We start from the raw sequence: 26,909 nt of genomic DNA, 5'->3' as shown, positions 1-26,909 counted from the left end.
GTCTTTTTGAGACAGGGTCTCCCTGTATCCCCAGCTGGCCTGGAACTTACTACTACGTAGACCAGGCTGGCCTTGAACTCAGAGATCCACCTGCCTCTGCCTCCTGAGTGCTGGGATTAAAGGCATGCGCCACCACACCCAGCTTAGTTGGTATATATTTTTAACGGTATGACCTGTGTGGCTGATCTTACTTGCACAGTTGATATGTTTATACATACCTTGAAGTCTTTGGCACATTTTCTATATTCAGCTACATCGCAAATTGCTAACATGCCACCCATATAACCATAGGAATATTGTTGAAGATGCTCATAAATAAGCCGATGAAAACGTACTCCAAGTTCCATCAAAACTGTGTCCACATTTTTCCCATCCATGGAATTTTTAATCTTCTCAACTTGTTTTCTTACATAAGCACAGACTTTTACACAGGCCTGTAAAAGTTTTTCTATACTTATTATACAGATATATGTATCAGCTTAGAAAAAAAAATACAGCTTCTCAATTTCTAAGTTATAAACCTAGGGCACAATTAGGTGCACTGATGAAAGTGTTAAAGTATTAACAATGGAGATAATTTTATTAGCAAATTGAATAGCATCACTCACATTAGTATACTGAATCAAAACATTGTTTTCATCTTCTGGTTTAAAATCTGTTTTCTTTTGTTCTGCAGCCAAGATGTGCTTCATCTGTCCAATCATGCAATTCAATGTCCTAGAGAATTGAGAACACAGTATATATAACTTTAACTTACTTAAGTTTACCTTTGTATTATACTAAATGAAGTTAAAATTTAGTTTCATATCACCACAAAACTACTTTGCTATTAGCGAACTTCAAATTTTAGAAAAAAGGTCAATTCTATTACTCGATATAAAAAAAAGCTCCTGATTTTATCATCTTCTACTGTTGAAAGATCTTAGAAACTCATCACTAATTTATTTCCTTCATAACTAAGGATCTTCCAAGGCAAAGCATACAAAAAGAATATATAAGAAGGTAGGAAGACAGAGGGCATAAGAATGGCCATGGTTTGGAAAAGCGGTTGGTAGGAGCATGAGTCCCATAGTTTAAGGACAATCAGGAAGATGGGCAAGTGGGACTAAAAATCCACCTGAGAAATAGCAAACAGATTTATAAGGTACCAATAATATCTAGTTATATGATACTGTCCAATAGTAAGCAGTCACTTTGTTTATGTGAATAAACGAAACTGCACTAACCCAGAGTTTGGGGTCCGCAACACAGTTGTGGTTGAAGAGAATGAATTTTAGGTTAAGTACATATTAATAATTCAAGAGAACAACCATACAATTATAAAACACAATAGCAATGACATCAAGTTATGAAAGGAGAGCAGATTGACATAGAGGCATTAAAGGATAGAAGTCTTGTTGAAGTCAGAAATCAAGTGTATGGAAAATTAAGACATCTGAAAAACAGCAAGTTATAGGTACAGAATGGGCCATGTAGGTTCAAGGTTTTTCTCATCAATGATACCATGGCCTGGTGAAACATGGGAGTAGTTAAGTGAAAATAACCAATAAAATGAACGGTTTATGTACGTGCATGTGAAAAATCCTGACTTAAAAGAAAAACTGTGAGACAGATGCCTAAATCCTGAATAAATGCACAGCATTAATATAAAAAAATTGAAAGATGACAGAAATAAAAAAAGAAAGATACGAACTTCAAAGACAAAGGAGTTCTGGCTCAATAGAGGAATACTGGTTTGAAAATATCTGCAAGGATGTTAAGTGAATGCTGAGCCTGTACTCAAAGTCACATTTGAGAGAACGACACTGACCTCTATGCCTTTAATATAGTAACTACTGAAAAGAACTTGAGATTAAAGCTTATACAGAAAGGTGAAAATAAATAGTCCAATTTATTAAGACAGTCAGGACATATATACTTCATATGCTTTTGAAAGCTTCTGCATGTCCCCAAAATGATTTTTGAACTAACGGAAGAAAAAAACAAATTAATGTATGGGATTTGGCTAGAAAACTAAACACTTTTCTTAGATGTAATACTTATACATAATCTACGTAAACAGTAAAATATTAAATGTTCTATTTATAATCTAATATGGTCCCGACTAAAACCAAAATATTATACATCAAAACATTGGATAACCAAAAGAAAAGGAAAAATTCCTAGAAATCACATCCCACTCAAACTGAATGAGGAACAAATTAGAAAATATTAACAGAGTAATAACAAGAAAAATGTTACAGGAAATCAAAAACCTCTCAACAAAGAAATGTCCAGGACAGATGTCTTGAATTTCCTTAATATTTACTGTTGAATGCTACCTAATACTTAAGGAGGAATTAGCAATCTTTCTCAAATTCTTCACAATACAGAAGGGGAAATATTTCAAACAACACCACAGTCAGACAAGGACACTATAAGAAAATTACAGACCAGTATTAGTAGTAAACTTAGATGTAAGCCATCATTATATATATATATATATATATGTGTGTGTGTGTGTATACATAAAATGTATACATTAAGTACTATATATGTAATGTATACTTTATATTCACATATAATGTGCAAAAGCTAAAATATAAAGAAAAAAACTAGCATACTAAATTCAGTAGCACATTGAAAGGATCATATACCATGATCAAGCAGGATTTATCCTTGAGATGCAAATATGATTCATCATAGGTAAATCAATATGCATGATGGACCAAATCAGCATAATGAAGTTGGTAAAAAAAAAAAAATCTTACGATCATTTGAAGAGATACAGCAAGAGCATTTGGAAAAACAATATCTTTCATGATAAAAGTTCTCAACCAATTAATAGAAGGAATCTGCCCTAATATAATGCAGGTCACATATGATAAGCTCATGGCCAATATCATGCTCAACAGTAAAAAGCTAAAAGCTTTTTCTCTAGTTCAGAAACAAGACAAAGTTGCCCCCTCTTACACAAAAATAGCACACGAAGTCAGAGCAATTAGGCTAGAAAAAAGGAAATGCATCTGAACTGGAAAGGGAGATGTCATCTCTACAGGTGACAAGATCCTATTAGAAAACTGCAAAGGTGTCACTTAGAAACTATCAGAGAGGCTGGAGAGGTAGCTCAGCTGTTAATAGTGCTTCCTGCATACTATGTAACTGAACGAAGCTTTTTAGATTTATTTTTGTTGTTAGTAACATTCAGATTGTTATTTCTTTTTTCAATATACTGTTTCCTTCAGAAAGACTCATTTTTAAAAAATATTTTGTTATTTTTATTTTATGTGTATGGGTGTATTGCCTACATGTATGTGAGTGCACCCATGTCATGCAATGCCACAGAGGTCAGAAGAGGGCTTTGGACCCTGAAACTGGAGTTAAGGATGGTTTGTAGCTGTCATGTGGGTGCTGGGAAGCGAACCTGGGTCCTGTGCAAGAGCAGCCAGTGCTCTTAACTGCTGAACCATCTCTCCAGCCCCTTGTTATTCTTTATTTATTTATTTTTTTAAGTGCTTTGTGCATCCAGAAGAGCCAAGTTTGGCACTTCACAACCACCTCTAACTCCAGCTCCAGGGAATCTGATGCCCTCTATTGGCCTCCACAGATACTGCAATACAAACTCACATGCTCAGGGATGGGCGCAGACACAACAAATGGAAAGAAATCTTTAAAAAAGAAACATTTAAAGTGAGTACGTGAATTCAGTAAAATTACAAAATATAAAATCAACACACAGAAATAAATTGTTTTGTACAGTAAATTATCTAGAAAAATAATGAAAATTTCATTTATAATAGCACCAAAAAGAATAGAATGCTTCAGAAATTAACCAAGGAAGTAAAGGATTTGTACAATGAAAACTAAAAAACAAACACTGCTGAAAAGAATTAAAGATGTGATAAACAAGTAAATTAACACTGGATTCATGGATCGGAAGTTCATATAACAATATTAACTACCCAAAGTGCTATAGAGCTTCACTGTATTCCCCGCCAAAATTTCAAGAGCTTTTTAAAAACAGAAATATAACATTCATTTGAATCACAAAAAGATCCTGAATAGTTAAAGCAAAGTTGAGCAAGGACAACTAGAGGCATCACATTTCCTGACTGCAAAATACATTATACATGAATGATTAAACAGTATGATACTAACAAAAAATATGACAGATGGAATAGAACAGAGCCCAGGGACAAATCCATGCATTTATCAGCCACAAGCTTTGACAAGGGTGCCAAGAAAACACAATAAGGAAGGAAGGCTCTTTGTCAAATAGTGGCACATTTTGTTTTTGATATGACTTCGGAATCTCAGGACTCAAAAGCAAAGTTATATAAATCAAAGTACATCAAACTAGCCAGGTGCACACCTTTATCTCAGCACTCAAGAGGGAGGTGATCTTTGTGAAATCAAGGCCAGCCTGGTCTACATAGTGAGTTCCAGTCCTGCTGGTGCTACAGGAAGTCCCTGTCTTTACAAAAACCACCCCCCACCCCCCAAAAAAACCAGAAAAGCAGGCTGGAGAGATGGCTCAGAGGTTAAAAGCACTGGCTGCTCTTGCAGAGGACCTGGGTTTGGCTCCCAGCACCCACATGGTGGCTAACAATCATCTGTAACTCCACTTCCAGGGGATCCAGTGCCCTCTTCTGGCTTCTGCAGGCATTGTACAACACAGGTGTGCTTACATATACGCAGGCAATGTGCTCATACACATAAGATAAAAATAATAAATAATATTTAAAAACAAATTATACAGCTTCTACTCAGGAAAAGAAAAAGCTAACAAAGTAAAAAAGCAGTTTACAGAATAGAAGAAAATAAGAAGGTGAAGATGCAGCCTCCAGTATAGCAGAAAATATTTGTAAATGATACCCTCATAAGGATTCATACACATAATATATTAAAAAAGTAAAATACACTCAATAGAAAAATCAAACAAAAAATACCCAACAGATATATAAAAAGGTCCTGAATATTATTATTCTCTTTAAGACAGGGTCTCCCTGTAGACCCAGCTGACCTGGAACTTGCTAGGTAGACCAGGCTAGTCTGCCTCCCAAGTGCTGGGATTAGAGGTGTGCACCACACCTGGCTATCACTACTTTTCAGGGAACTACAAATTAAAAAACACAAGATGCTACTTCAACTCCTGTCAAGATGGCTATTTAAAAGATAAGAAAGAAGCTTGGCTAGGTTGTAGAGAAAGAGAACTCTTGTATACTCATGCTGGGAATGTAAACTGACTCAGCTATTACAAAAAAACCATATACAGAGTCCTCAAAAACTTAATAAAACTATTATGTAATCCAGAAAACTCACTATTGGAAATATGTGTATGTATACACACAGACATATATAAAAAAGGAAATCTTGTGACAACGTGGGTGAACTAGAGGAAATTAAGCTATATGAAATAAGCTAAATAAATTTTTTTAAAAACCTTGATCTCACTATGAACTCTAAAAGTCATACTCAGAGAGGCAAATGATAGAATGGTGGTTGGCAAGGGCTGGGGAGAAGAGGTAGTAGAAGAAACAGTGAGAGAGGCTAGTCAAAGGAACCAAAATTTCAGTTTTGAAGAATAAATTCTGTAAACATAATGTACACGTGACTATAATTAATATACTCATCTCTAAATTTGCTGAGAGATCTTATGTGTTCTTACAAGAAGAAAAATGTCAACTATGGTGATGGCAAAGTTTTATGTTAGCTTTATAGGGGCAATCATTTCATAAAGTGTACATATACTCAAAGATACTGTATACCTTAAATGTATAATTTTTGTCAATTATGCACACAAGTTGGAAAAACTAAACAAGCAAAGTGAGGAGACTTGATTTTAGAATTCTTTTAAATACATTTGTCAGGAGACTCTTCTACAATTACAAGCCATAGGTAACTCAACTTCAGTGCAAAGATCAAGTGAAGGTGAATTTATTGCCAGTGAAGCAAACTGATATACACCTTCATAAATTACACCTAGACCACCTGTTAAACGGCACTGTCAAAACTCTGCATTCAACTATGCTTTCTTTCAAAATCTTGGGAACTGTTACTAAATCCAAACTGCAAGTACCCTTTACAAAAAATCATTTTATTAATATATAACAAAAATCAAACAAAAATATACTTTCCCTAATAGAAGAGAAAGAATGGTAGTAAATAAAAAGATATACCCAAACCTTATTAGGATAGACTTTAGAGTTAAGAATTCCAGGTCTACCATCATTTAATTGTATAATCTTGAGCAAAGTCACTTAATTTCTTTAACTCTCCATCTCCTCATCTATAAAAAGAAAAAAGCAGTTCCTACCTAATACATGAAACGATACTGATAAAGATCCTTGTCATGTGTCTGATACTTAGCAAATGCTCGATAACTCGTAGCTATAATAACCATCAATTAATATAAAAACACCATCCTCTCAAAACAGAGACCTGGTCAGTAATTACTGTCAGTAAACATTATAAAAAGCTTTTTTAAATTCACTTAACAGAAATTACTTCATGATAAATGGAAATATAATACTTATAACATTTTTGCTGTTTTTCCAGCAGTCCTAGAGATTGAACCCAGGGCCTCCCACATGCTAAGCAAGTTCTCGATCACTGAGCTATAAACCATGCCCTAAAATACCATTTTTTAAAAATGTATTCATATTTTATACATATGAATATTTTGCCTGCATGTATGTAAGTGCACCCATGTACTGTGCCTACGGAAGCCAGAAAAGGGCGTCAGATTCTCAGGAACTTGAATTACAGATGGTTGTTAGCCAAATGTGGGTGCTGGGAACTGAATCCAGGTCTACTGCAAAAGCAGCCAATGTTCTTAACTGCTGAGTCATCTCTCCAGTCTCAATATATACCATTTTTAAAAGCAGTTTATAGCTTGTATTTGTATAGTGTGGAGGAGGGGGGCTTAAAAAGAGGTTCTTTAATCCCCGCACTTGGGAGGCAGAGGCAGGCGGATCTTTGTGAGTTCAAGGCCAGCCTGGTCTACATAGTGAGTTCAGGTCAGCTGGGACTACAGGGAAACCCTGTCTCAAAAAGAGAAAAAAAAAAAGGAGGTTCCTAACTTAGTTTGATTTCAAAGTACATCTAAACTAAATGTTTTACAGGAATTAAAAAATCCTTGGGGATTCCATAAAAACAATGTTTATTAAGAATGACATCAAAGTGCAAAAATATCAAATTTATAGCAAGATGGTGAAATTAAGATATTCTTTCTTCTCTAAAAACTATGTTCATGCTACTATGCACATGTGTTTGTAAAATTTATTTAAATGCAAGAGAAAACAAACAGTAACTTGCCTATCAATGCCGGTATCCAATTTCATCTCCATTTGCTCAATTATCTCTTTTTTCTTCTGAAGACATTCAGATAACTTGGGAGAGGAGCTATTGCATATTAAAGAGAAAATCACATTAATAGCCTAATTTCTAAGTTTCGGATATGCACATCATAGTACACAATAGTTATGAACACATTCTAATGCCCATTATTTTAATTTGCTCACAAATCCAATCGTTACAAAATAAGTCATGGGTGTGGTGACACATGCCTTTAGTCCCAGCACTCTGGAAGCAGAGGCAGGGGGATCTTTGTGAGTTCAAGGCACAGCTGGGTCTATATAGTAAGTTCCAGGCCAGCTGGGGCTACTGGGAGACCCTGTCTCAAAAAAGGCCAAAATAATAATAATAATAATAATAATAATAACAAAATAAGACATTACTTACAATTATTATGTACATTAATGGCCCAATTCATTCACACTAGAACAATTAACTCATTAAAAGAAGACTTAAAATTGCTATTCTGATTGATGAGGAGATATCACTTAATAGAATCATGTAGTTTTGATGTTTTAGAACTAATTTTGCACCTAAGTATCTAGTATAATAGCAAGAAAAGCCACAGGTATTACCAAACTCCTAAGATAGTAAATCATACTAATGGAAATGTGGAAGGTCAATCCAGTTAATTTAGCTTTCCTAATTTTTAAAGTATTTTATTTAATGTGTATGAGTGCACTGACTGCATATATACATATGTGTGCGTGTACACACACACACACACACACACACACACACACACACACACACACATATATGCACCTGTGACGTGTGCAATGCCCATGGAGGTCAGAAGAGGGTGTCAGATCCCCCTGGAACTGGAGTTATAGATGGTTGTTAGCCACCATGTGGGTTCTGGAAACAAACTCCAGTCCTCTGCAAGAGTAACCAATGTTCTTAACTGCTGAGCCATCTCTCCAGCTCCTTTCCTAATTTTTAAAAAACACACAAAACCTAACAACCTTGCTTGTCTTCTAAACCCTACCAAAGTGTCCAAATTACCCAAAATATTAAGAAATAAGCAACACTGAAAGCCACATAAATTCTCTTCTACATGGCACAACAGCTCTTGAAAGTAAAGTGAGCTTCCTAAGCTGGGCTTAGTGGCTCTCATGTCTTTAATCCCCACCTAGGCTACAGAGCAAAACAGTCAATTCCCTTTCAAAGTGTGATTCAGGAATCACAAGTGATCTTTGGGGTTTTTATCTGGTCCAGACATATTATAACACTTTATAACAAACTGTCAAATTTTATCATTCATTGAGTATTTTCCCTCATCAATAATAGTGCTAAAGAAACAATTCTATACGGCATGTTCACATATATATCATCTCATTTAATTCTTAAATGCTATAAAAGTCCATATAAATTAATATGAACCAAATCTCAATGCCTTAACAAAATATGCTCACTGATGCTTTTTGTAGGTTTTTATATTGTAACAAGTAAGAGTGTGTGTGTGGTACTGAGGATTGAGCCCATGGCCTTACAGATGCTAAAGCAAATTCTACCACTGTGCTACATCCTCAATTATTTAAAAAAAAAATAAAATTAACTTTTGAGACAGGGTCTAAGTTGTCCAAACTTGCCTTGAACTCACTGTTCCCTATACTGGCTTCAAACCCAAGACCAAACTTGCCTTAGCTTCCTGAGTAGCTAGGGTATGCCCTAGCACAAAAATAATCACCAAACCTGGTGTCTGTTTGGTCTTCTGAAGGATACAAATTTGCTGAGCTGCACTAAGCTAGTGGGGGTTCTTTTCACATTAGATGTCAAGTTTTGCTTTACGACAATTAAATCTTTTCAAATACACTAAAATTAACAGCACAGTATGAAGAGAAAACAAGAATTCAAGGAAGAAAGAAAAGGACTTTTATTTCATACCTGTCTTGTTTGATGTTTTCATGAACATGTATTGTTTTTTTAAAAAATAATAAAAATATAATACTCATTGAACTATCAATGAAAATATGACAATATAACTAACCTTATTAGTGGCATAAGGTGATCATTAAACTGTTTGTCAAAAAGATGAAAAATAGTATTGGCCTGTTGTACAACATCCAAAAAATAGAGATTTGCATTCCTAGAATCTGAAGACGGAATTCCTAAAATTGGAAGGCATAGATAAATAAGAAGAAACTGGGCAAAAGGAAAAGAATATTTTTATACGTACATGAATAAAAGTAACTGCTATTAAATCAGCAATGACTCTATAGAAGAAAATGAAGCCTTGTTAACAGTTTAATAAAATTCATCCAAAGCTACTTCTACGCTCAAATTTTAACCACCTTCATGATTTGTTTAGATAAACTAGAAAATACATTAATAAACCACTTTCTCCTTCCTTTTCCCAACACTCTGATACCCAATGAGTCATATGTCCCATACATATACTTCAACCACTTTCCTTATAACCAGGTCTATCTCTGACAACATTTAAAATAATTTTCCTATTGGTCTTCCAGTTCAAATTTTATCCTCTATCCTATATACACTACTGCCAACTTACATGTTTCACTCACCACATACTCCACTCTTTCCTCAAAAATACTCAAATCTCCTCACCACCTCAGAGATGTATCTCCTAATATTCTGTATGATAATCAAACCATTCCACATTCTGACACCAAAAAGACAAAGATGTCAAAAAACCTAAAATCTTCTCTGGATTTCAGTTTCTTCCTTTTCATAAAGAATAATCAGTTTAACTCTAAGCTAATTGCCCTCTTTTCAGCTCTCGATGTTTGAGCTTCTAGCCAAAATGAAAACAGCAGACTAAGAAAAATATTCATAGCTAATGAAAACATGTAACCTAACTACTTAAGAGTTCTTTATAAGATGGTATCTTTTCAACTTTACAAAAGGAAAACAAGGTATTACTTCTTCACAAAAGACAAAATCAATTGGCAGGAAATTTGAAAGTGCCAACACAAACATAAATACAAAAAAGTGAAACACATGTAGAAAATGCTAAGCATATTAACATAAAAAATATTGTCACACGTATCTACCTACTAAAGTATTAAGATTTTAAAAGACTGTTCAATAATATATAGAAAAACTGGTGCACATATATAGGCCAAAATCAGTATAAATTGGTAGGGAACAAACCTTTTAGGAAAAAAGTTACATTAAAATAAATTTTAAAATAATGTTATGGGTAAGGAAAATTATTTCAAAATATGTATAAACATGCTTTGACTTGGGATTTTTACCTAAGGAAATAATTCAAATAAAGAGAATTTATACTCAACAATGCTACTGCAACATTTATTATTACTCAAACCCTGAAAAGATGCAAAATAAATAATAATAGGATAAGGTAACCTTATATGTGGTTGACAAATTTTATGCGATCATTAGGAAGAACTATGAGTACTAACTAGGTACATGGAAAGTAATTATGAATATGAGGAATGTTCCTTTTCTAAATGAAATTTTTTCTAAGCCTTTACAAGTTCAGAAGACTGCTATTAAAATGAAGACCATAGGTTTCCATACAAGCTAAACAACAAATCCTTCATATGAGATTTAAATTCACATTACTTTTTTATTCATTATCTTTAAGTTTTTAAAATTAATTTTATTTTTCATTTTATTTATTTATTTATTTGTGTTTTTGAAGCAGAGTCTCACTGTGTAGCCCCCTCTTGAACTCAAAGAGATCTGACTGCTTCTGCCTACCAAATGCTGGGGCTAAAAGCATGTGCCACTACTTGTGGCATTGTCTTAAAAACAAAAACAAAAAAACCTCACTGTATTATTATTGTGTGTGTGTGTGTATGAGAGAGAGAGAGAGAGAGAGAGAGAGAGAGAGAGAGAGAGAGAGAGATGTATGTGGAGGCCAGAGGACAGCTTTTGAGAGTGAGTTCTCTCCTTCCACCACTAGATTGGGCATCAGTCTTGGCGGCAAGTGCCTTTACTGCTGAGCCATTTCACCAACCCTTATTCATTATCTTCTCTAATTATCACATCTTTGAAGATTTAAGTTATAATCCCAATACAAATTACATTAAGTATTTGCAAATGGCATGGGTTAAATATTTGATGTCAAGTATCTGCTATAATTAAATCTAAAAAATACTATCTAGATTGTTGCATATAAAAATCCAGAGTTAAGCCAAAGTGACTGATTTATGGCTAAATTTGTTTTACTGTTTGAAGCTTTCTAGAATAAGAATAATGTTTTACAAAGCCAATGAAGATTTTCTGAGCATATATCTACTTTCTAGATGGTAGAGTATAATGCTGGGAAAAAAAAAAATCAAGATTCCTACCCTTAAGACCTTATATGCTGTTGTCTACTTAGAATACTCTTACTCCAAATACTTGGTTTACTCACCACTTCATTCAGCTCTCTGGTCAAGTATCTTCTCAGAGCCCTTCTCTGACTACCCTTTTATTAAAAGCTTTTGGGGGCTGGAGAGATGGCTCAGTGGATAAAGGTGCTTGCTGCCAAGCCTGACCACCTGAGTTCGGTCCCTGGAACAAACATGGTGGAAGGAGAGAACCAACTCCTGCAAGTTGTCCTCTGGCCTCCACATATGCGCACATGCATACATACACCCACACAACACTACAAATTTTTAAAAAGAAACAAAAAAAGCTTTCTGCCCATAAATCCTTTACTCTGCCTCCCCATTAGTATTCTCTTGCCCAGTGTTACTTTTCTTCACTGTACTTTCTAATCATTTGTCTGTTGTTTCTACAATATGAACTCCATGAGTTCAGGAATAGACATGTAAAAAGTACATGTTAAATAATGAATTCTGATGAGGGGAGACAGACATTAACAAATAAAAACTTCACTGTGATGAGATTATAAAAAGTAAATTCAATAATGAGATAAAGGATAACTAGGCTATGATAGGAGCCCTACTTTAGCTAGGGTAATTAGCAAAGGTCTCTCTGTGAAGGTGGCCAGAAAGGCTGACAAGCCAAATGTGAGAAGCTGAGGGAAAAGGTTTATGAGATAGGAAAATATCAAGCACAAAAGGCCTAATAGAAAAAGAATGAGGAGCAGATTGACAGGGACTATGTGGGAAAATGCAGCACAGCAATGAACCCTGAAGAAGCAAATCCCCAAAATCACACTTTTCTAAGGAGTTTGTTTTTAACTCCCTTCCCTACCCAAGGAAGTGACTAAAGGGTCTTAAACAAGGAAGTAATATTAAACTGGCTATTACATAACTTGGAAAGACAAGAATGGATAGAGAGACCAGCTAGAAGATGGCAGTGTTTAAATTAGGGTGGCATCAGCAGAGGTGGAGAAAAGCAGGTCAATTTTATGTGGAAGTATATTGAGTGTTTGCTAATGGACTGGCTATCAGCATTGAAAAAAGGGGAAGAATTAATGCAACTTCTAGGTTTGGGGCTTGAACCACTGGTAAACAGCAATATCTCTAAGGACCTAGGAGAAGAACAGTTTTGGAGGAAGATAGAGATTTTTTTTGTTTTATTATTTTGAGACAGGCTCTCACTCGGTTGCTCGGGTTGCCAGGAAATCACTATGTAGTCTAGGCTGACCTCAAACTCATTAGTGATCCATCTTCCTGTCTCCTGAGTTTGGATTAGAGACATGAACCACCATGCCTGGCTCAAGTGTTTAAGTTATGATATGTTAAATTTGAGATACCCACTAAACAGGTAGCAAGGTCAAGTCAGCAACTAGATTAATGAAACCAGAGCTCAGGGAAGATACAGTTAGTCCTCCAAAGCAAGCCCCTCCAATTTTTAATATAAATTTATTCCTTTACAGATTTTTGAATATTTTCCTTTCTAAAATTCATTACTCAACTTCCCAGCCAGAATTAGTCTTATGTCCATGTCTGCTCCTTGACGTTTTAAAGCACAGAGCACTGTACTATACCCTGCCATACACTGTAATTGATGATGGAGTAATGACCTTATTTGCCGGATGCAAACAATGAGAGACTTAGACCTCTGTGTAGGTTTCAGCACCCTGTAAGTTCTTATAGTATAGAAGCTCAAAATTTATTGCGCTGAACTGAATTTAACACATATAAATCATATATAAAACATTATTCACATGCTTTAGCCAAGCAGGATCAAAGGAATTTAACATAAAATATGATAGAAATATACTTACCAGCAAGTCCTGTTTCTAATGCATAATCAATATGCTCAATACATAAAAATTCCACAAGAATGGTAAAAATTTTAAAGGCATTCCTTGGTAAATCAGAAGGATCAGATAGCTTTAAAAATAAGCAAAAACAGTATCACCCTCAAGTCTACATTTTTAAAAGCCAACTTTTAAGAAAGCAATCCATTTTGTATAAAACACAATTTCAGATAATAAATAAGTAACTGTTCACTTCTCACTACCCCACACAATTTCAATGCTCTGTATTGGTCTATAATCTTCTGATGTAGAGCAATGCTTTCCAAAGTTAGATTGTAATCCATGAGTTCAACTATACTTTCAAGAAATACACACACACATATTATGTGCATACTTCACTAACATGTAAAGTCAATTTCTAATTGTAGAGATCATAGTCAAAGAAATTTGAGAGCCACTAGCTCCCAAATTCTAATAAATTCTAATAAAACTCAGAACAAAAAGGATTCTTTATTGCAGGATCAGAATATGAAATCAAATAATGAATACACCATAAACTATAAGAAGATCAAATTCTACCTCATCATGTCCAGGTGGAACAAGCCTTCAAAACGTTATTTAACCTCAAGTCTCAATTTCTTCATATGTAAGATGGTGTAACATTACTTCATTTTTAGTTTTAAGGTCAAAATAAAATACGAAAAATAGAAAATAGAGCAAAAAATACTGTTTGTAACAGTATTTGTTATAAACTAAGCTCAGAATTTTTGTTTTGAGGCTGTTGCTAAACTAATAAAAGAATTGTTAGTAGTTATGCTGAGAAAATGAATCCTTCTTAAAAAGAAAACTATGTCATTTAACTGATTCTACATTATTTATAAATTATTTTCTGCCTTTGTCAAAACTATTCACAGAATCCATTCATGTGGCCTCTCAGGGTAACAGTTACTACAAGATGAGAATTATCCAAAACACTTGGGTCTAGAAATGTTTGGATTTGGGGGATTTTTGGACTATTTGAAATATTTGCAAACACATAATGAAGTATATTGGAAGTAGGACTTAAATCTAAACATGAAATTCACCCACATTTCATATATATTTTACAGTTTAAAGACAATTTTATACAATATTTTTAATGTGCCTGCATTTTGACTGGACCCTCTATCAGAAGTAGAACTTTCAACAGTGACATATTTGTGACCAAGAATGTTGGATTTTGGAGCATAAACAATTCTGGATTTTTTTTCTTTCTTTTTTTTTTTTTTTTTTAATGTGTATGAGTGTATTGCCTGCATGTAGGTAGATGCAACCCGTCCATCCAACGCCCGTGGAGGTCGGAAGAGGGCGTCAGATTGCCCCGGAACTGGAGTTACAGACAACTGTCATTCTCCATGTGGGTGCTAGGAATCAAACCCAGGTCCTCTGCACAAGCAGTCAGTGCTCTTAACCACTGAGCCATCTCTCCAGCACTCAAAGTTCTGGATTTTTAGAATAAGTTTATTCAACCCTAATGTAATGATGTGACAGTAAAACAATTTATGAGGAACTCCAAACAGCACTTTAAACCCCCACTGATAATACATACTAATTTGGTTCCCAAGTTCTCAGTAACTACTCCAGCCTTTACTCCTTATCAATCACTTGATCCTAATGCTCAGTTTCTTCTCCTTTCTTCCTGGGTGCTCAGCAGTTGCTCTCATGTTCACCACAAACCATAAATACTAAACTTAAGTTCTTACCTTCTTACTGTTCACACCCTAAACTTTCTGCATAACAGAAGAGGTAAACAGAAAACCAATAAAAATATAGAAAGCATCAACAACATTATCAGTGGGACCTGACATTTAGAGTATATCAGCCAACAGCATCAAGATACATACTCTTCTCAAGTATAAAGAAAGATTTTCCCCAAATGGACCATACCCTGTACTAAAATCATCTCAATAAAAGGATTCACATCATCCAAAGAACATCCACAGACCAAACAGAAATCATTAACAGAAAGACATCTAGTAAGTCTCCATGTATTTGGTAACCAAACAACATAACATACTTCTCAATCACCTTTACGGTAAGAAAAAAATCAGAGTAATTTTAAAATATTCTAAACTGAATTAAAATAAACTCCAACATACCAAAAATTTTAGGATGCAGCTAAAGAAATATTTCAAAAAAAATTTAAAGAAGAATTTATTACTAAATGCATACACTGGAAAAGGTCAATAAACTCAGTTTCTACCTGAAAAAAAAAAACAAAAATTAGAAAAGGGAAAAGGGGCAAATGACACCTAAAAAAAACTGAAGAAAAATAAAGAAATCAAAGAAATCAAAACAGAAAAATAATAACTAACAAAACCCAAAAGTGATTCTTAGGAAAAAAAATGGTAAATACATCTCTACCAAGATTCATCCAGAAAAAAACATGAAACAAATTACTGATACTGGGAATTTAAAAGGTAGTTATTACTAGAAAAGGGGCAAATGACACCTAAAAAAAACTGAAGAAAAATAAAGAAATCAAAGAAATCAAAACAGAAAAATAATAACTAACAAAACCCAAAAGTGATTCTTAGGAAAAAAAATGGTAAATACATCTCTACCAAGATTCATCCAGAAAAAAACATGAAACAAATTACTGATACTGGGAATTTAAAAGGTAGTTATTACTACATTAAAAAGGAAGTTTTCCAGAAATACAGAAAGGACAGCCAGAAAAATATCACAAATAACTTTATTCCAATAAATACAACTTCTGTGAAATGTAAGACTCTAAAAGCTACAAAAAAACCTAAAGATCACCTGAAATTAGATTACCCAAATAGCTCTATATACAATATATATACATTTAACTTTTAATTAAAAATCCTCAAAAAGAAAACTGCAGCCCCAAATAACTTTGCTGGTGAATTACAGCAAACATTTAAGGCAAATAATATCAATGAACCCATTAATTTCCCCCCAAAATCAAAAGGTTGGAGGTATGTATACTTTCAAATTCATCCTATGAGGGGAACATTACCCTGATATTAAAACAAGACAAAGGCATTAAAGGCCAATACCCCTCATAAACACCAGTGCAAATATATTTAACAAATGTAGCAAACATGGGTCAGGAGATGGCTCGGAAGGTAAAGACACCTGATGCCAAACCTAAGTTCAATCTCTGGGACCCACATGGCAGAAGCAGAGAACCAATTCCCTTAAGTTTTCCTCTAATCGCCAACACACATCACACGTGCGTGTGTGTACACACACATACACACACACACACACACACCCTTAAATAAACAAATGTGGCAATTATTTTTTAAATTTAGCGAACATACCCAACAATATATAAATAGGACAATAGGAAAATAGCAAGGGATGATCAACTAGAGTTTATCAAAGGAATGTAAGGCTAACGTTTGAAAAACCAGTCAATATGACTCATCAATACAATAAAAGTATTTAACAAAACCTAACAATTTTTTTTAATTTTGTTTGTGACAGGGTCTCATGTTACCTAGGCTGCCTTCAAACTCTTTTTTTTTTTTTTTTTTTTTTGGTCTTTTTGAGACAGGGTCTCCCTGAAGTCCCAGCTAACCTGAACTCACTATGTAGACCAGGCTGGCCTTGAACTCACAAAGATCCACCTGCCTCTGCCTCCCCTAAAGGCATACGCCACCTCACCCAGCAATTCAAATTTTTATGTGAAGGAGGACAACCCTAAATTCCTGATCGTCCTAACTCCACTGCCCAAGTGCTAGGATCCAACACCTAATCTTTATAGACACTTTAATAAACTATCACAAAAGACCTTCTTCAATCTAAAAGTATCTATGAAAAACCTATCATTAGCATTACATTAACAGCACTTTATAGCAAAGATCAGGCATAACGACGGTACTTGTTCACTGCACTTCTACTTCATACTGTACTGCAAGTCTGGCCAGGGCAACAAGACTAAATAATAAAATGAAAGGCATCTAAATTGAAAAGGAACAAGTAAAACTGTCTTTGTGGCCAAACAGTGTTAATAGTCTATATAAAAGATCGAGTGAAATATATTTTTTTAAAAGAAACTATTAGAATTAAAAAGTTTAGGTTGCACAACACATAAAGGTCAACATATAAAAATAGGCTGTTGTATTTCTACATACTAAAATGAAGTCAAACTAAGTTTTTTAAAATTTTTTGTTTTTTGAGACAGAGTCTCACTTTGTACTCCGGATTGGCCTGGAGTTCACAATGTAGCCTGACTGGCCTTGAACTCATACAGTCCTGCCTTAGCCTTCCTCTTCCTAGATAAAAAGCATGGACCAACAACCCAGATGAAAATATCTTTATATTATAATATATCACTTGGTTCCACATAGAATTATAGATTCACTCTCATCCCAATCAAAATCAGACTTTCCCCCTCAAGAAAATGATAAGCTGTTAGGAGAGTTGTATGAAATACAAAATGGTCTATATGGAAATGCTAAAGGACTTATACTACTTGATTCAGGCCTACAATGTCACAGCAACTAAAATAGCACAGTGCTGGCATGAAGATAGATGCAACAGAATAGAGATTAGAAACAAACTTTAAATAAGAAGTCAACTGCTTTTTTATCAGGGTGAAAAAGCAACTGAGTGGAGAACAGTCTTTCTAATGGTAAAACAAAGAGACACTTAAGTGTAAAAATATGAACTATAGAGGCTAGAGAGATTGCTCAGTAGTTAAGAGCATATACTGCTCTTGCAGAGGACCTATGTTCAGATCCCAGTACCCATGTGGAATGGTTCACAACCACCTGTAACTCATGAGGGGATCCAACACCTCTGGCTTCTGTAGGTACCTGCACTCATGTACACATACCCTGCCCCCATGAGGTACACACATATAAACATAATTTAAAATAATTTTTAAAAACTATGCACTTCTCATACAATTATACAATATTCATAAATTGACTCAACACTGGGCAATCTTTATAACTTTTAATTTCACCAAGATTCTTCTCCAACAAGGGAAATGTCATTCATAACAAAAATATTAAATTGCATTTTATCAAACTTAAGAACTTCTATCCTTTGAACCATCAGAGAAAGCTAAGATTAAGTAGACAAGTCAGTCACAGAGTGAAAGAAAAAAGTGCAAATATGTATCTAATAAACAAACTGTAATCAGATTATAGAACTCTCAATTTTTTTAAAAAAAAGACAACCTGATTTTTAAAATGCATAAAAACATTAAGAGTACGACAAATGGCAATTACATGAAAAGATGCTCAGGGTGAAATCATCATTTCATTAGGAAAATGGCAGCTAAAAGCATAAGCTAGCACTGCACACTATATTAGTTTAGCTATTTCTTAAAAAGAAAAACTCTTTGACTGTTTCGTATCATTGCCAAGTATTTTTGAGACTTATTCATGTTGATATATGTAACTTTAGTTGACTCATCTAAATTGTTATCGTTTCCTTGTGTATGAACAATGCTAGTTATTTAATTTCTCTCTTTTGGAGTTTTCCTCTCGTTTCTTCTTGTCATAATAAAAATGCTGTGGTGGCATAAGACATATCACATATAAATAAAGACATTTTTAAAAAATTGACAAATTATTCTTCGAAGTAACTATAAAAATTTTCTTTTTTTTGTTTTTTTTTTTTTTTTTTTGACATAGGGTCTCCCGGTAGCGACAGCTGGCCTAGAACGCACTATATAGACCAGGCTGGCCTTGGTCTTACCTGCCTCTGCCTCCTGAGTGCTTGGGATTAAAGGCATGTGCTACCATACCCAGTCTTTTAATTTTCTCTTGGCAGTACTGGATGGATTGAACCTAGGACCTCCTATGTGCCATCAATTTTCAATGTCATTAGCAATACGTGAAAATTCCTTTTACCCTCCTCTGTTGCCAACATGTGCGATACCATATTTCTTTTATTTTAATATTTTATTTACTTTTTATATATGAGTGTATTGCCTGCATGTATATAAGTGTACCCTCAGAGGTCAGAAGGGGACATCGGATCCCCTGGAACTAGAGTTGCAGACTGTTAGCCACCGTCTGGGTGCTGGGAATGAAACTTGGGTCCTCTGCAAGAGTAGCCAGTGCTCTTAACCACTGAGCCATCTCTCCAGCCCCAACTAAGTGACTTCACATTTAATTTATGCCAGGTTAATGAAAACTTATGTTATTTCTCTGATTATATTTTCCTATTAATAGGTAACTTACATTTTTGTTAAATATGCATATCATTTTGTTTTCTATTATTTATATTTATATGTATGCTAAATTTATTGACCTTCAAAATACATACATAAAACCAATATAAATAAAATACTAAGATTTCTTCAATTAATCTTAATTCCAGTATTTAAGAGCTGTTATCTCTCAGTTTTTCCTATCTATAAAACTGTAGGAATAATCTCACAGGTTTTTATAGTGATTAAATAAGTTACTAAATAGAATTCAGAGTTTAGACTAGTGACGAGAACATGGTATGAAATTCAGTATCAGGAAAAGCCCCACCACAATGCCCTAGGCCAGTGCCTATGGATGGAGCCTCTGAACCAGCCTTAGAGTCAAGCAAAAACCTGCAACCTCCACAAACACACATGCTCAGGCCCACACAACTACCAGCTGTAGCTTAGGCCTTGAATAAACCTCTAGGACTATACCAGGTCTTTTAGCTATGAGCTGTAAGCCTCAGGTGCAATTCGGCTTAGAGTCAGTGATGGCAACTAAGGAATTATTTCCACGATGCTACTGCCAACCTGAAACAACAGTGTGAACAAAAGACTATCTGTTAGAGAAGGATGAGAAATTAAGCACCGAAGTTTTCCTTGGAACTGAGTACCAGGCCTACCATGGAAAAATCTAACACAAAGCAGAACTCATTAGCCCCTTTCTTGAGGCCAGTGCCCATAGATGGAACCTTTAAATCTGTCCTAGCGCCAGGTGGAAACTCCAGGTGGAATATGTCTTGAGTGTGCAAGACATATTCACCTCCAGCCAGCTGCAGAGGTCTCGAACTACAAACAGACTGAGCAGAGCACAACTGTGTGGGCCTGTCTTATCCATGTTGTGTTGCTTTTGAAGGGTTATAAGCTTTGAGTAAGACCTGCCTTACAGTATCTATAACAACTGCCAGATTATCAATGCTACTCATCCGTAACACTAGACAACACAGACAGAAAATAACTATTCATTTGGAGAAAGAAGATAAAGGTAGGTACAAGTTGCTCCTTTGGAGGCAAAGACCAAACTTCCCATAGCAAGGTTCTAAAGTGCTAGGCAAAGATCCTGTAGAACCTGGTCACAGGTAACTGTCAATATGGCATTTGGGCTCACTCTGGCTCCAGACAGAGATCTGCTAGAAACAGCAAAAACAGATCACCTTTTTAAGAGCTTCCTAATATTTTTGTCTTGTTTTGGTACTGGGCTATGATATAAGTTGAAAAATGAAATTTGTGACAATAATTCTTTGGGTTTAAGGCACCCTCTAGTGTTGAAAAAAATGACAGCTAACCAACTACAGACTTTTGGAAAAATCTAGACTTACGTGGCCATCTAGTGAAATAGTGGTAGTGACTAGTCTCAGCAAATTAGAAAATAGATTATTCTGGAAGAACGAGTATAAACAAAGATTACCATGACTGTAATAAATACTTAAATTTTCAATATACAAACACTATTGTATGGCAACAAGCATCCAGAGTTTTCAGGGATGCACCAACTCACCTAATGAATAAAATAAGGCACCAGAAACCACCCAAAGTGACCAATATGTGTGATCTCTCAAGACAGAAAACTGAAAGCAGACGTTTTAAAGAAAACAAAGGTACAAAACTCACTGAAGAGTAACTACACAAATTCAAACACTATAAACATGGTGCATAAACCATTTATATCAGTATGAAATCTAAAAATAAAAGTAATAATTACTACATTAAATGGGAAATCAGACATCAAAAATATTCAAAATGAGGAAAGGAATAGAGTACCAGCAAAGAGGTTTTATATCATTCTTTCTTTTGTACCCCATTGAAAGAGAAGCTGTTTAAAAAAATAGCTTATTTTAATTGAGAGATGTTTAAGCCTCATTATAATTATGAAGCAGAGATCTACTAATAGACATATCAAAAATAGTAAGTAATCAAAACATACTAGTAGATAAATCAAAAGAGGAAGAACGAAGCTATTAAAAAAAAAAAAAAAAACCCAAGAAAACAAGCAACAAAATGATGGTAGTAAGACCTTACCTATTAATAATTACCTTAAATGTAAATGGATTCAATTCTCCAACTGAGTGACTGAGTTGGTTTTAAAAAGTAAGACACAACTACATACTACTTACAAAAATAAAAACAAAAAACAACAACCAAAAAATGTATTTCACTTCTAAGGACAAATACAGACTATATAGTAAAGGAAAAGGAAAGGATATTACTTCATGCAAATGGAATCCAAAAGAAAACAGGAGTACTCATATTTAGATCAGATAAAATAGACTTTAAATTGTGGCAGTTAAAGAGTCAAGGTTTTCAATGTAACCATGGCTTTAAAAAAATGCTAATAAAAAATAAAATGTATAAAATGGGGAAAAAATTCAAGGATAAGTCATTATATAATGATGGAGCTAATTCTGCAAAAGAGACCCTGTCTCAAAAAGACAACACTAGAAAACATATACATATCTAATATTAAGGCACTTAAATACATAAAGCAAATATTAATAGTCTTAAAGGGATAGATAAGCTCCAACACAGTAACAGTATCCAATACAGTTATAGCAAGTCACCGAGAAGGTTTTTAATACTCCACTTCCAACAATGGACAGATTAGTCACCAAAGGATAAATTAGCTAATAAAGAAATATCAGAATTAAATTGTATCCTAGGCCAACAGTCAGAGAACATTCTCACCAAATCTACAGAATACATATTCTCAACAAGTGGAACACTCTTCATTATGGATTACATGGTAAACCACAAAACAGATGAACAAATTCTAAAAAGTTGAGTGACTTTTCTAAGTATGAACTAAAACAAATTAGTTGTAAGAAAAACTTTGAAAATTATATAAATACATGGAAATTAAACAGCTGACTTCAGAATCACCAATAAAGATCAATAATGGAAATTTTAAAACTTTTAAAATATTTTATTATTTTTATTTTTACTTCATGTGTATGAGTGTATTGCCTACATTGTAGGTAAGTGCACCCATGTCATGCAATGCCCAGAGGACAGAAGAGGCCATCGGATCCCCTGGAACTGGAGTTACCAACAGTTGTTAGCTGCCATGTGGGTGCTGGGATTCGAACCTGAGTCTTCTGCAAGAACAACCAGTGTTCTTAACTGCTGAGCAATCTCTCCAGTCCCGGAAATTTAGAATTTTTTTGAGATGCACAATAATGGAAATAAAACAAACCAATACCTAATGGATAAAGCAGAAGCAGTACAAAAGGAAGTATATAGCAATAAACACCAATGTAAAAAAGACTATGAGAAAAAGAAATTACACATAGGCAGAGATGAAAAAAGTATACATTATAATGGACACCATACAAATATAAAGGACAATTACAGATTATTATGAACAAAGACATGCCAACAAATTTAATAATCTAGAAAGAAATAAATTCATGAACACATATATCTTTTCATGAAGAAACAGAAAACCCTGGGGCTGAAGAGATGATTTAGTGGTTAAGAGAATGTACTGTTCTTGCAGAGGACTGGAGTTAAGTTCACAGCACCCATGTCAGGTGCCTAACAACTACCTGTATTTCCAGTTTCATGGGACCTTATGCACTTTTCTGTCTTACATGGCCACCCACACTCATGTGCACAAACCTACATACAGACATATGCATCTAATTAAAAATAAAATAAATCTTAAAAAAGAAAAAAGAAAACCTAAAGAGGTCAAAAAATGGAGGAGAGGCTGGGCGTGGTGGCGCACACCTTTAATCTCAGCACTTGGTAGGCAGAGGCAGGCGGATCTCTGTGATTTCATGGACAGCCTGGTCTACATAGTGAGTTCTAGGACAGCTGGGGCTACAGGGAGACCCTGTCTCAAAAAGACCAAAAAAAAAACAAGGAGAGATGACTCAGCAGTTAAAGAGCACTTGCTCTTGCGGAGGACCTGAGTTCCGTTTCCAACATCCAAAAGTAGCCCCACAACTGTCTTTAACTCTACTTTCTGGGGCTTCAATCCCTCCTCTATCCTCCATGGGCACCAGGCATACATGCACAAGCATACATGTAAGAAAAATACTCATACACATAAAATCAAAATCTTTTTAAAAGAATGAGTAATAAGTTGGTACAATAGCAGTATGACTGCTATGGAGGTAATCAACTGCTTTCTGATTGTATCTGGGGCCTGTTCCACAGAAGGGAGTTCATGCCTGGTACTGTGGACTTATCAAAGATCAGTGGCTGGAGAGATCATAGTCCCTAGGGGGATAACCTATTGCTTCTGTTTTTCTACACAGGTATGTCATCAAACTGCCTCCTAAAACACTTACATTTATATGTGTACATTAGTGCTGCCCCAAGTCTGGGTCAGAGGAAGCTTCTTTTTGCAGACAATGTTGGTTAACACAGACACCTGAGGTTGGGTTTAAGTGCTGGGATTAAGTGATTGCTGAGTTCTCAGTCCTTAATGGGACACCCATATCACCCCTTCCAAGACTCAGGAAACATTACAGATGGGCCATAAAGAATTTAACAGCTGGATGTTAGGGAGGAGAGCCATGAAATGCTGTCTTCTGGCCATAACACAGCCATTGCACCCATGAACTCACAGTAGCTATGACTGCCTGATTAGGGCTAGGCCTACCAACATTCAGTCATGGACAGGGAAGAGGTTCAGGGGCCTAGCCACTCCTGGAGAGCTACTGGCAGTGGATGGATGCTGGGGAAAAAAGGGGGAGTCATTGTCTTCAGTGGTGGAGCACATTGTCTTTAGTGGTCCACACCCATGTGGGCAGCCCTGATTAAATTCAGTGGATCACGGTACAAAACAAAATGATAGTGAGATGAGGACTTGTTGGGGAGAGTTGGGGTGGGGATAAGAGAGGATGGGGGTACGTGTGACAAGAAAGATGTATTATATACATGTATGAAACTGTCAAAGAATAAATTAATAACAAAGAATGAGTAATAAGATTAAAGTAATACTAAAATATCTCCTATCAACGAAAAGCGTAGAAACAGATGGCTTCACTGCTGAATTCTACCAAACATTTAAAAAAGAATGAATACCAATTATTCTAAAATGATTCCCCCAAACTGAAGAATTCTTGGAAACATTCTGAGGCCATCATTACTTTGATACCAAAGCTAGACAAAAAAAACAGAAAAAAGTTTAGGTCTATATCCCTGATGAACACATAAACAAAAATCATCAACAAAATATTAGCAAATATAATCCAACAGTATATCAAAAGATTATTCATGATGGGGGCTGGAGAGATGGATCAGTGGTTAAGAGCACTGGCTGCTCTTACAGAAGGCCCTGATTTGGTTCCCAGCACCCACATGGTGGCTAACAATCATTCATAACTCTGATTCTAGGGGATCTGACCCTCTTCTACCTTCTGTGGGCACTGTATGACACAGGTGCACTTACATACAAGCAGGCAATAAACTCATACACATAAAATAAAAATAATAGGCCAGGCGTGGTGGCACATACTTTTAATCCCAGGCCTTAGGAGGCTGAGGCAGGTAGATCTCTGTGAGATCAAGACCAGCTGGTCTACATAATGAGTTCCAGATAGGCTGGGACTAGGGAGAACCTATCAAAAAAACAATCAAACAAACACCACCCCCCACCAAAAAGTAAATAAATAAATAAAAATAATCAACAAAATTAAAAAAAATTATTCATGATGACCAAGTAGAATTTATTCCAAGAATGGAAGATGATTCAACACACTACCCTAACGAATCCAAAGATTCAATACTATCCCTATCAAAATATCAATGACATTCTCTACAGAACTAGGAAAAAAAAATTCTGTTAATTCATATAGTGTGGGGGGAGAGGTTGGAGAGATGACTCAGTGGTTAAGAGCACTGGCTGCTCACAACCCATCCTTAACTCTAGTTCCAGGGAATTTGGCACCCATTTTTGGTTTCTGCAGGCATTACACACACAAGTGCACTTACAAACATGCAGGCAAAACACTCATACACATAAAATAAAAATAAATAAAATTTGAAAGGTATTATACTTCCTGACTTCAAAGTGTAATACAAAGCTTTAGTAATCATAACAGTATGATACTGACCAATGAAACAGACAAGGCTTGAAGTATACTCACAATCCTACAGTCAAATGATCTTCAATAAAAATGTTAAGAATACACCCTCCCTCTGCTTCCCTGGGCCTGCAGGACCCTCAGCAGGCCTCTCTCCTACCTGCAGGCCTCTCTCCAGGGTAAGTCCACTGCGCCCTCCACGCCTTGACTCCCCCAGCCTCATTCATCCTCCCATCTCCAATGCTGATTTCTCCTCTGAGTTGGGGCCCTGCCCCATTCCTTGTCTTGGGGCCCCAGAAACCTGGGGAACCAATACTGCTCCCTGATCCTTTTCATCCAGACCAACAGAGTACCTTCTTTGGGCCCCAGAAGCACTGCTTCTGGGCCTGGCCTTGCCCTCAGCTCCCTCTGCTTCTCTGGGCCTGCACACCGGCCAGCCTCTTTCTGGGACGGTGGGGCTGACCTTTCCTCTTCCTGATCCTCTGCATCCAGACCAACACAGCTCCTCAGTACAGTCCCCAGGAGGCCTTGGGGCCTTTTCCCAGCCCATCTGCCTTTCGTTCTCTCGGTGGCAAGGTCACCAGCTGCCCTAGACCAGCATCTTTCGTGGAAAGGCTCCCAGGCCAGTCCAACCCCCAAATTCCTGACGCCAAAATTGTTCCTGGAGGGATCCAGACCTTAGGAGAAAGCCTGAAAACATCTGACCCTCACCTGAATTGGGCCTCTGTGGGAACTCCTGAAGACAAAAGCAATCTGGCCACTCCAATATAAAATCAAGAGAACCGGAAGCTTAGATGAACCAGCTTTTCATGCCCAAAAAGTAAACCACAAAGACACATAGAGTTCACAAAAAGAAGCAGACCTAAACTTGAAGGCCTGAGTCTCACACAAGAACCTTCAGAAACTACAAAAGAAATTCACGTCAAAATCACAGAGAAAAAATAGTGACATGAAAAACCTAAATAACATATCCGCACAAAATACCAATAGTACTCTACAGGAGTACAATGAGAAGCCCCTAGAGATAATGCAGGACATGGAACTCAAAAGAACAATTATAAACATGATAAAAGAACTCAGTGAATTTAAAGAACACACACAAAAATAAATCAAAGAACTGAAGGAAGATAGGGATAAACTTTTGAATGAATTCAGAAAAGAGTTAGAAATATTGAAGAATACTCAGGCTGAAATGAAGAAGGAAGTGAAACACTCAGTAAGCCAATTAGAA

At 35.7% G+C, this 26,909-nt stretch overlaps 1 protein-coding gene across 3 annotated transcripts in view; it reads right to left on the bottom strand.

Moving 5' to 3' along the window:
- Positions 1–26,909, bottom strand: part of Exoc5 (exocyst complex component 5) — a 71,247-nt gene that overhangs the window by 3,279 nt on the left and 41,059 nt on the right. For all 3 annotated transcript variants that reach the window (XM_008839525.2, XM_029566654.1, XM_029566655.1), the window contains 5 exons: positions 13,451–13,559; positions 9,326–9,446; positions 7,297–7,383; positions 609–717; positions 219–434 (listed from right to left, as the gene is read on the bottom strand). In XM_008839525.2, the coding sequence (XP_008837747.1) occupies positions 219–434; positions 609–717; positions 7,297–7,383; positions 9,326–9,446; positions 13,451–13,559 (642 nt within the window). The remainder of the gene's footprint in view (positions 1–218; positions 435–608; positions 718–7,296; positions 7,384–9,325; positions 9,447–13,450; positions 13,560–26,909) is intronic.

This window comes from Nannospalax galili, unplaced genomic scaffold, assembly GCF_000622305.1.
Source record: "Nannospalax galili isolate Female #2095 unplaced genomic scaffold, S.galili_v1.0 scaffold336, whole genome shotgun sequence".
In the NCBI taxonomy this organism is placed as follows: Eukaryota; Metazoa; Chordata; class Mammalia; order Rodentia; family Spalacidae; genus Nannospalax; species Nannospalax galili.
This window is presented reverse-complemented; position numbering and strand designations above follow the sequence as displayed.